The 11,221-nt window shown below is 46.3% G+C and overlaps 2 protein-coding genes across 5 annotated transcripts; both read left to right on the top strand.

The window, feature by feature from the left end:
- Positions 1–45: 45 nt before the first annotated feature.
- Positions 46–1,886, top strand: maip1 (matrix AAA peptidase interacting protein 1). The gene is made up of 5 exons (XM_003962144.3): positions 46–492; positions 604–675; positions 1,002–1,128; positions 1,201–1,351; positions 1,453–1,886. Exons 1-5 carry the CDS (start codon positions 178–180, stop codon positions 1,529–1,531), a joined length of 744 nt encoding a protein of 247 aa, XP_003962193.1. The 5' UTR covers positions 46–177; the 3' UTR covers positions 1,532–1,886.
- Positions 1,887–2,265: 379 nt separating this feature from the next.
- On the top strand, positions 2,266–11,041 carry pgap1 (post-GPI attachment to proteins inositol deacylase 1). 4 transcript variants are annotated; one of them, XM_011612858.2, is made up of 26 exons: positions 2,266–2,632; positions 3,227–3,380; positions 3,558–3,733; positions 4,110–4,281; positions 4,376–4,536; positions 4,664–4,716; positions 4,806–4,872; positions 4,969–5,074; positions 5,192–5,250; positions 5,321–5,404; positions 5,482–5,531; positions 5,618–5,669; positions 5,745–5,822; positions 5,949–6,024; positions 6,100–6,173; positions 6,253–6,304; positions 6,373–6,439; positions 6,517–6,622; positions 6,706–6,744; positions 6,820–7,001; positions 7,094–7,324; positions 7,401–7,536; positions 7,617–7,667; positions 7,742–7,941; positions 8,015–8,119; positions 8,195–11,041. In XM_011612858.2, the coding sequence occupies exons 1-26, from the start codon at positions 2,501–2,503 to the stop codon at positions 8,331–8,333; spliced, it is 2,802 nt and encodes a 933-aa protein (XP_011611160.2). In that variant the 5' UTR covers positions 2,266–2,500; the 3' UTR covers positions 8,334–11,041. The 4 variants fall into 4 exon arrangements, with proteins under 4 accessions (XP_011611160.2, XP_011611171.2, XP_029704215.1 ...); XM_011612869.2 differs by lacking the exons at positions 2,266–2,632; positions 3,227–3,380 and adding an exon at positions 3,868–3,953 and having other exon boundaries at positions 3,592–3,780; XM_029848355.1 differs by lacking the exons at positions 2,266–2,632; positions 3,227–3,380 and having other exon boundaries at positions 3,592–3,780; positions 3,868–4,281.
- Positions 11,042–11,221: the final 180 nt, after the last annotated feature.

Genomic DNA, 11,221 nt, shown 5'->3' with positions numbered 1-11,221 from the left:
ACAGATAATTTGATTTATTTGATCTACCTTTTAAATTGACTTGGGGAAACAAAACAAAAACAAAAACGTCTTACTTTGCATTGTTGTACAGCATCGTAATTCAAAATGTATAAATAAATTTGTTTCACACCGGAAGATACAAGTAGACGGACCTGAGAGAATTTCCGGCAAACAAAGATGGCGCTGCCCATATTAAGACGCTGTCACAGAACATCACTAACAGCGAGTTTTACTCGTTTCATTTTAAGTGAACGTACTGTACTGAACCGTTCGTGTAAAACTCGGTTAACTTCTCCATCACTTTCCGCGGTGGTAACAGCGGTCCGTCCTTATAGCTCCGACCGGGATGGGTTGAAACAGAACCAGAAAGTGGTCTTTGTTGGGATCCCAAATCCCTTCATCTGGCTGCGCACTAGAATATACTACTTTCTGATCAAGACTTACTTTGATAAAGACTTCACTATCGAAGATTTCACAGAGGGGGCGAAACAGGTCAGTATTATGTTCTGTTCAGGCTTTGACGAAGAAATTATTGGGGTTTTTTTAATGAGCGTAATTACTTTTGTTCCATCTATTATTTGCCACAATTTCTTTCTCTTGCAGGCCTTCTCTCATGTGTCCAGACTGTTGTCACAATGTCAGTTTGATGCTTTAGAGGGGCTGGTGGCTAAAGACGTGAGTGAGAGACGGGTTCAAGGCTTTATCAGTCATTCTTCACCTCCGTACTGTTTAACATCTCCTTCTTAATCCTATTTTGCCATGATTATTTACTGTGGATTCAAGTTATATTATATCATACATCACGTATATTTAGTTAATATCCTTATATGCATGGCTTCTTCCACAGATGTCAAATTCAAATTTTAGTAACCCACCTGCATTTGGAAAAGATTTTATAGTATTAAACAATTAACATGCATTATTTTAAAAACTGTAACCAGTCAATACACACTGTAATGTTTATACCTAATATTATTTAGCTGACATTCAATTTTTCTCAGTTGATTGGAAAACTGGAGGAAAAATGCAACTTGCTGCCTTCAACCCACAAGAAAGCGCTGTCTGCAAACTCTGACGAGATCATGTACTCCACACCGGGAGATGTGGGAATCTACTATGATGATAATGGTCAGGATGACATAAAGTTACCTGCACAAAACAGTGTGAATTGTGATGATAATTATGGGTTTTTTTAACCAGGGAGGAAGTTTGTCAGTATCCTGATGCGTTTCTGGTATCTGACCAGCGTCTGTCTTCCGGACGACACCCTGGAGGGGACACACATTTTCCGTGTAGCCATTAGTGGAGATAGAGAGGCAGAAACCAGAAGGCTGCTAACTGCTAACTATGAGTATGACTTAATTCATATAGGTCATATATATCTTGTTATTGTATATATATCAAGTAGCTGCTTTATTTTAAATACTGTATATGCTTTTATTACTCTGACAGATTCCAAAGGGAGTTTACCCAGGGAGTGCCTCCAGACTGGACGATTACAAGGATAGAACACTCCAAACTTTTGCAGTAAAATACTTTTGATTGAGGTGACCTAACCAATGACATATCTCTAAATTGGTTCTTACCGTTGTTGTTTTTTTAGTTAGACTGAGTTTAAAAAATCTGGGTGAGAAAGACTTAGTGGGAACTTAATGAATAATATTAGATCTGACCAGTATTTACCATTATGTGATCTCATAAAGATAAAGATGGTTTCACCATATGATCAGTCTTTTCATGCTATATATTTGACCTGTGCGCTTTACTTATCAGACTTGGAAATACATCCAGTATCCATCTATGTATGACACAGACTGTACATGTGTTCACATGTTTGAAAAATGATAAGGCAGTTTATTGTTTTTGATAAAGGACTGAAAAATTGAGAAGCTGGTTGTAATTCCTTTTCTTTGCTCACGTGGTTGAAAAGTGAATGATTTTACCTGCACAACTTTTTTGGCTACATTAATTTCTAATTTAATGTAAGGGTATATAATCCCCAAAGAAAGAGTCCACTCTTGAGGGTGAAGACCTTTATTCCTTGTGGTGTATATGTGTGTGGGAATGTGGACACAGACTCCTCGATCTCCTACTTAATGCTGACCTGCAGATGTTTGGAAAGATTGAAAGAGGTGAATAAATGTGAGAATATTGGGGAGTTGTTTATTTTTTAAAATACGTTTTTATGCACAATGCCTCATTTTTATAATCAAAATGATTCTTAAAGTCAAACACATTTTTACTACTAAAATAAAATATTTATTAGAATCCGCTTACTATATCCTCTGCCTACCACTTCCTGTTTTCTTATTGCGTCACTCATTCTCTGGTCTCCTATTGGTCAATCCACGCGTCTTTGCCTCCCATTGGATGTAGAACCTGTCAATCTCCGCGGGTACTCTGGGTCTTTCGAAGTCGCCCGGCGAGGGTGACAGCGTTACAGCGTCTCAAACATGGAGGCGAAACACCGGTGATACCCAAGAAACAGCCGACCGGAACCATGAAAATCGCCACTTTGGCCCTTTACGGCTTCGCTGTCGTGCTACTGGCGGTCGGCCTCCGGGAGCTGCTGACCGGGTTCGAGGAGAACAGATGCAGTATGACCTACATGTTCGAATACCCGGAGTATCGGGTGAGGAGCCAGGCTAATATTTCATTCCACACCTCGACACCTACCTTTTCCCAAGCTTAGCTTCAAGCAGCAGGTTGTGCTGCTGCCGAAGCTGCACCTTCTACCATTTCTGCTTCCATATATTGTTTAAACCTGAACATAAACGACCGTTTCCTATCATCTTCTGATCTCCTGACACCTGCTAAGATTCCACTGTGCTTCCTGTTTTTCCACTCACCTGTGCTGGGGGGGGGTTGTGTGTCGCTCAAATGTTTGGAAGACTAAATATAAGCGCAGATCTGCCACGTATAGCCACACATCTGCACCTTGTGGCTACAAAGGCAGCTGGAAATGTGATGCAGGTTTTTCTTTGCTCGACTAATGTGTCCATCTGTCCAGAAGTGGAGCACAGCTGGGGGCAAGTGTGCAGTATGAGAGTCAGGCTTAGCAAACAGCCTTTTGTTGTGTTGTGTGACTGGAAGAAATGAGTAGAGAAGCTGGGGGGGTGAGTACAGGACAGGGGGGATTCAAAGAAAACTGTCCATTCAAAGGAAACTGTAAAGTAAAAACATGAACGAGAGGCTGACCTTCACTGGTGTGTGTGTGGTTGGACAGCGTGTCGCCCTGCCTCGTCGTGTGGCCAGACTGTACCCTGCATATGGGCTCTACCTCTATGGAGAGGGCCTGTACGCCCAGGAGACCAGAGCCCTGAAACTAGCCGGGGCCCCGGTGCTCTTCCTGCCAGGAAATGCAGGCAGCTACAAACAAGGTACCTGTGAAATCACCCAGCTGATTGTAATTACATAGAGCTGCCTCTTAGATTCAGTCTTGTCTTTTTGGAATCCTTCTTAAGCCAACTGTTGCATCGTGTAATTCTTTGGTGCTACATTTTTAAATGAACCCACCGGCCGGTCTCACCGCCGCCCGTCTTCTTCCCACCTCAAAGCTCGCTCTCTGGGCTCAGTGGCCTTGAGGAAGGCCGAAAGCATGGAGGGCGGACTCCACTTCAACGTCTTCACTGTGGACTTCAACGAAGAGCTGGTGGCTCTTTACGGCGGCAGTTTGCTCAAGCAGACCCACTTCCTGCACGAGAGCATTAAGGCCATCCTGAGGCTCTACAAGGTCAGGCCTCAGATGCATTTAGTGGAAATGAACGTTTAGATTCGTCGGTAATCACAGCTTTAACTGTATTGAGAGAAATCTTGAATGTCCCTGAAACAAAGCAATTCACACCCGTGCTGTTAATAATCCCAAAGGATGAACCCCGGCTCTACCGGAGCATCAGTCGGCTCTTCAAAGCAAAGATTGGAAGAAGCAAAAGGCATCAGACAAAAAACATGCAGTACGCAGAATATTTCCAGGCAACATTAGCATTTCGTCAGACCTGATTTTCACTGTTTAACCCTTCAGGGATCACAGATGGTCGGTCTGAAGACCGAATCGTGCTGAAGCCCAGCCACTTTACTCATGCTTACGTCTGCTCCTCCTCCCCCATCAGCACCTGAGGACCCCCCCTCAGAGTGTGGTGGTGGTCGGCCACTCCATGGGAGGAGTGGTGGCCCGAGCTCTGTACACGTTACCTCGCTTCAACCCCAACCTGGTCAGCCTGATCATCACCCAGGCCTCCCCCCATCTGGCCCCTGTGCTGTCCTTTGACCCGTACCTGCTGGGTAAGGAAAAACTATTGATCAGATAGTTGCGTTACATACAGTAGATTATTTATGTCATCACCTGTATTAATGCGTAGCTTCTCCTGTCTCCTAGATTTCTATTCAGCAGTGAGACAGAGGTGGGTGAACCAGGCCAATAAGCTCAGGAATGTCACAGTTCTGTCCATCGGGGGTGGTTACCGCGACTACCTGGTTCGCTCTGGCCTGACATCTCTGCCTTGTTCCCCCAAAGACCCCAACAAGTTGTCACTCGTGGTGAGTTTTTATTCTTCTCTTCCATTGTTATCGACTCAAACCTCCTTCCTGTGTTTAAACGGGCGGTTTGTTTCTGTTGGTGCATTTTTAGCATAATCCAACAACCAAATAATTACTTTTGTTTCAGGCAACTGCAGTGCCCAGGACCTGGGTGTCCACGGACCATCTGTCCATTGTTTGGTAAAATTATGGATTCTATATGGTTTCCATCTATTAGAGCGGTTCTGTCATTTCCCAGGTCCATTCTAAGCAGCCTGTTTGCGTTTCAGGTGCAAAGAACTAGTTCTTGCTACTGTCAGGGCCTTCTTTGACCTCATCGATCCTGAAACCAGACAGGTGAGGACACGCCGCATCTGTCCTGGGGGGGGGGGGGTTAAAGTAACTTTAGCTTATTTTTTTGTTGCAACATAAGGAATGTTATATGTTTACTAGTTTACGGATAATGCAGAGGCCAGACTGTCTGTGCTGACTCATCACTTCATCAGAAATCCTGTCAGGATGTTGGGAGACGCACAAGATCAGCCCGTCTCCATCGTAGGTGAGGAAGAATAAAACCTTGAACGTAGGAGCTGGACTAGGAGCTGGTCCAGTATCTCCGTCTGCTGCTACTGTTGCTGCCGTCAGATTTATACCGGAACCTGTTTCTGTTGCGCAGATTCCCCTGAAACATGGAGCGAAGTCAACACGCTGCGTCTGGCGTACAGCACGCCGAAGGTCCTGCACGCTGTGCCGTCACACCTCTACCGCCAGTCAGACGATGTTAACGCTTGTGCTCTCCCTACAGGAAGGGCAGGCGAAGTACTTCCTGTTTGCTCTGTCCAGTCGCAGGAGAGCCTACAGCCATTTCTACTGCCGCAGCAGCGACCTGGTGAGGCTGCAGCTTGTGCTCCTCTGGCCCAAAAGCAAAGAAGTGGCCGATTATTCTGAAGTTTTTGTCCTTTACAGGAGATGAGCGGCTGGGTGTTTGGCTGCAAGCACAAGAGCGGTTCTTCATGGTGAGAGTCCCATTTCACCTCCACGCTGCCTGAATCCTCAACCAGTATCCGTTTCTTTCTTGTGTCTATATTCCTCGTGCTCCCAGTGCCCATGCGGTGGATCTCTCCCTGGGGACTGAGCTTCTGTCGCCGTACAAGGTAAAGAATCATCTGCAGGGAGGCCCAGTTGAGTGTGAGCTGCTGCTGTCTCCTAACCTCCTGCTGCCCCCTCAGGTCCTGGTCCTGACTCTGGCTGACCTGGCAGCCGTCACTCATCTGGTTGTTTCTGCCTCAAACCTCAACGGCAAACAGGTGATCAGAAAAACTCTCTTCGTTTTGACAACCCGCCCCCTGCTGTGGCCGTCTTTTAAATGTGACGTCAGCTCAGTGGTGATCGGGTCGGTCTCTGATCTGCTCTGACTCCCGCCTGTTCTCCAGTTCACGGTGGAGTGCGAGTGGCAGAGACGAGCGTCCCAGACTCTGACTCTGCCGGTGACGCATGTCCTGTCCTCGGGTGAGCTGCCGCTTTCTGCCTCTAACTGACTGGGAGAAAAGACGCGGGTTGAGGAGGCAACGTTGTGTTTTGCAGGTTTAACTGTGAGTGAGGCGACCATCCCCTCCTCTGGACTGCTACACACCATCAGGCTGCTGCACTTCCACCAGGTCACGCTCATTAAAGCAACACCTTTGCTGGGTTTCTAACTCCTCCCTCAGTGTTTATAACTTCCCAACACGTCTTCAGGTCTACCAAGCCTTCAGGATCACTGTTGCCAGCCAGTGTAAAGCTCAGAAAGGTACGTTTGTGTATCCATGCCACTAGTCTAAAACAGGTGAGATTACGGTGGTTATGGTTTGTCCGCAGAAAGACTTCCTAACGTGTACGTCATGACTGTGCCCTGGTTTCGGGAGGACTCTTCCACCACGGTCGGGTGAGTTCCGTCAGGGTTTCTCTTCCTCCCTCTCAGACTGAGCTCACACCCACTGTTTCCGCTCACCTGTTTGCCAGCGTGCCCTCGCTGACCGAGATCTCAGGGATGCTCCACACCAGTCGTTCAGACAACAGCTCCGACGTCCTCCTGCAGCTCCACACGGCCCCCAACTGCCAGTACAGGGTGACGTCTGTGGCACCAATTTTGTGCTGAAAAAAGGTGAAATGTCACCAGGAACTAAACAACCTGTTGGGATCCCTTTCTAGGTCTCTGTGAGGACTTCATTACCCAGAGTTCTGGGACAGGTGAGATTCATTTTTTAGCTTCAACCTTTTTTTTTTTTGATTGAACGTTGTTTGAAACTGTCTATTGTGTGGCAGATTCTGAGGTTTTACGGTGCCGTTGTGCCAGTGTACACAGCTGTAACTCTCCTCCTGGCCTGTGGGGGGCAGTTGTCCTCCATCTTGGAGTCTGGAGTCGCACCAATGAGCCGGGCGGTGGGAAAAGGCCTGCAGCCCCACAAAATCAGCCTGACTGTTTATATTCTGCACTTCCTGCTCAGGTAGACCAGTCTAGTGCTGAAGTGTTTTCCATTTCAGTGTCCAATTGTTATCTTGAGAGCCTTTCAGTGTTGCTGATTTGCCCTCCTCTCAGCTGTAGCTGGTTTCAAGAGATCTGGTCACTTTTCCACCTGCCCGTCATCGACGTCCTTCCTTCAACCACCCCAGATTTGACATTCAACCAGGACGCTGCGCCGCCCGAGACGTGGCGTCACATCGTGTCGCCGCTGCTCTACGTCTTTGGCGCAGCGGTGGCGTATTGGGGCAGCGCTCTCCTGCGCGTGGCCATACGACTGTTCTCGCTAACGTTAGCGCCCCTCCACAGGTAAGAAGGATGCGATGCGGCGCTTGGCCTTCTTGACGAGTCCCTTCAACGTGCACTCGTTGGGTCTTGCGTGCAGGCCGTCCGTCTCCAGAGACTGCGGTACTCTGCGACCACGGACGCAGCTCCTCTTCGTTCTGGGTCTGGCTGTCATCGGGGGGACGTCCTGCTCCGCGTTAGCCATGTTCACCGTCTTCCTGCTCCACCTGTACAGGGTGAACTTTCCCACAATATTTGTGTATAACAGCAGCATTGTCCGTGTTAAATATTATCGATGGACTGTTTGTGGCCGCAGGTCCTGAGGCTCCAGATGACGGAGAGGTCGCTGAGTCACATGCTGAATCTGGTAAATGTTTAAAGGCCTCTCCTTCGATTCCTGCCGAACCCCTTTGGAAGCTCAGTGTTTCCACCATTTTCCAGGCACCGCAGAAGCACAAGGAGGCTGGGAACGGCACGGTGGGCAGGAGGTCTGAGGAATGTAACGGCGCCCCCCTTCTGTCCGAGTGTTCCCTGCAGAATGTGAGGGATGATTTGCAGCTGCACCTCTGCCTGTCGGCGCTCTTCACTCTTCCGCTCGTGCTCAACGCGCCGTCACTCATCCACTGGAGCCGTAACCTCAGGTAACGCAGCTCTATGAGGGTCCTGGAGACACAGGCAGCAGCCTTCAGCTCATCCTGGCTGTGCCCCCTGTAGGTATTCCAGGCAGCTGGATCCTGACCCCTGCTGGCCTCACATCGGGCCTTTGATCATCGTCTACATGCTGCTTATTAACGGCAACACCTTCAAACTCAGAAACAGGTGAGATCGCTCCACCAGCGCACGCCCTTCGCCATTCTACAGTTTCCTAATCGACATCTCCCTCACCTCCTCCAGTAAACTCCTCCCTCTGGCCTCCCGTCTGCCGCTCCCATTGGCCGTCGCCGTGGCGACCTTCTGTCCACTGCATCTCTACAGAATCACCTACTTCCTGCTGGCGGCACTGGCGCCCCTGGCCCTGTGTGGTCTGCTCTGACGGTATCTCTGCCATAACAAGCCTTTCTGTCATTTACAGACCACCCCAGTGCCATGGAGCAGAGCCATAGACACACATATCTATAATGTTGCCACCAAACACTCCATAGCAATCATGTTCTATCACGACAGCAGAGGAGTGCAGATACTGCTGAAGATTTGCCCCGAGACCGTCTTTGCCTTACTCTGTATATCTATAGCTCTGCCTCGGAGGATCCCAACCGGGTGTCGACCCGTTTCGGTGACACCCGTCCACGTGGCCACTGTGCTGTGAAGTCCTACACTGCCTAACGCTTACGGGGATTTCTGGCTGCGCGTCGACTGTTGCCGCTGCCGCACGTAGAACTCTCAGAAACGAGCAGTGTTCAGGCAGAGGAGGCTTGAACCCGTCATTTGTGGTTTGGGTATTTTAACTTCTGTTGTCTCCAATGATGAGTTTTATTGATTCAGGCCTGGACGTCACTCACATCTGCGCTCTTGCTGTCAGACGGGCGTTTTTACGCCGTCCGAGGTCAGACGAGGCTTCAGCTCAAAGGTCACGCTAACATTAGCATAAGCGCTGCGGCTCATTTTAGCTACACTTGTGTATTTAAGAAGCTTGAAGAGGAAAATGGAACAAGTTTAAGAACAATCCAGTCCAGCTGGAGTTGCCACGGTTTGGCACATGAGGCCTGTTTTACCTTAATGTGTTGGGTTTTTTTAACTTTTGAGATTTTTAACACTAATCAAGTCACGACATAAAACAAATCAAGTCTCTTTAAGGAATCACTGGATCCCGATCGGGAATTGAAATGGAAATTGAATCAAGCTGCTCCTAAATAATTATGTCACTTTGCAGTATTTTAATGTCGTCTTTGTTGCATTTTCTCGTTAACAAATGTGCACCCACCCTCGGGCTTCTGTAAGGCTCCCATGAGGCTGCACCGGTCACCACAACAGGAGTGAGGATCTAATGTCTGATGATCCGGAGTTGAGGACAGAAGCACAGATCACACAGCTGCACTCGTCCACTCACTTTTTACATTTTTACCAAAGAGAAACTCCCCAGTTGTTTTTACCACATTACATCAGTAACATTTATGTCGTAGTGACGCACCAGGTGTTATAACATAGTAAATCAATGAGGATGTCAGTTATAAACACTTTTAAAGGTTGCTTTTAGTCCCCTCGGTAGTTGAACGTGTGTCTGCTGGCACACAATGATTAAGGAACACAAAAAAAACTCCTGCTTATTTCTGCTAAACCAGTTAAACTTTCTTAACAACAGTTAGTGATACAAATCAGGTTCAAATGATCTTCTTTAGGTAGAACATGGAGAGATTGTTAACATCACGAGCTGCTGTTACCCTCCTTCATATCTGGATTTCTATGCTTCCCAGTATTCCACCTCAGTCCCGTATTGACCCTCCCAGTAATCCCAGTAGTGGAGCTCAATCAGCTAATTTCTTCCTGGATTTTTTTCAGTTTAGCTTTATTTTTTTTAATCACAAGTCACCCTGCTGTTGCTGTTGCTGACGCAGTGCCTTCCTGCTTAATCCCGAGGCAGATTTTAATACCGGTTATTTATTTCACACCTGTCTGCCTGGTCAGACCGTCCACTCGTAGTTGAAGAGTCACAGCAGCGAATGTACCTGCACGGCTGCCTTTGTGTGCTGAGCTCACAATAACGTCGCTTCTCTGACACAGTCGCATTTTAAAGGTGTGCGCGTGGCGTTAGAATTCTGATGTGTTCTTTATGGACCACTCAAGGCCCTTGTTGTTCCTAATGTGAATGTAGCTGCACTGAATGTCTCCGTGTGCATCTCGACAGTGACTAGTGGTGTTGGTGATCCGTGCACTCGTCCATTTTGTGCTGTTTTAGTGCTTTTGATGCACATTATCGGCCTTGTGATTCAGTGGTTTTCACTACTTTAAAGTAGAAGACATGAGTGTTTTTAATAAAAATATATAAATGTGCTGTATATCTATATCTGTATTCACTGTGATCATGTCGTGGTACAGGGTTTAACCCTCCAGGGTGTTGATTCCTACAGAGGGGGCTCTTTTTAGATGAACGATATATGGTAATTCTTTTTTAGGATTGATTTCTTTGTCCTGTTTTATTTAATTTTTAAAAAGTGAAGCCAAAGTATCTACTGTAAGATACAAGTGCAGCCATCTTGTGCTGGTGGGGTTATTTTCAGATCACCAGGAAGTGGAGCCGCATTATTGAGTCAATTTTAGAATTTAAATTGAAGGGGAAGGTTTTATACACAGTCAATACATGGGACAAAATATTTAAAGTATCAGATTTCATACTACTACTTATTTCATACTAATGATATGTGGTGGTTTGTCTTTAAATTCCGTATCTAATTGTAGCAAATCATTGTTTGAGATCCAACCTGAATTAATGTTTTACATTAAACGAACTGTGATTCTTCTGCTGGTTCATTTAAGGTTGATTTTTTTTTTTTTTTTTTTTTTTTTTTTTTAAATATTCTTCGACCTGGAGTGACTTTTAAAACACTGCTGGCTGCCCCATGTGTGTTTTTTATTTTATTTTCTATCTGGTGAACTTTGAGTACTTTTCCCTCAGGTTTAATCATTATTCATTCTGTTAAAATGTTTTGGTTTGGGAATTTTATATATCACATTTTTATCTGTCATTATTGTAAATGTGCAACTTTTGGCACCTTTGTTACAATAAAAGCTAAAAATGTACAAAATTTCTTGATTTGTCCTTAAATTTCTTTTAAAAATCCAGTTGAAGGTACTTAGGCCGCTTATATTGTTTTGAACTTTTGCTTATTCATTTTAGCTGAACAGTTACTTCCTCTTCATGTTGTGGCACAAAATTCCAGATAATTTACAAATCGAAATCTCCAGTTCTCGGGTGATTTGCTGCCT

This window comes from Takifugu rubripes, chromosome 1 (assembly GCF_901000725.2).
Source record: "Takifugu rubripes chromosome 1, fTakRub1.2, whole genome shotgun sequence".
Classification (NCBI taxonomy): Eukaryota; Metazoa; Chordata; class Actinopteri; order Tetraodontiformes; family Tetraodontidae; genus Takifugu; species Takifugu rubripes.
This window is presented reverse-complemented; position numbering and strand designations above follow the sequence as displayed.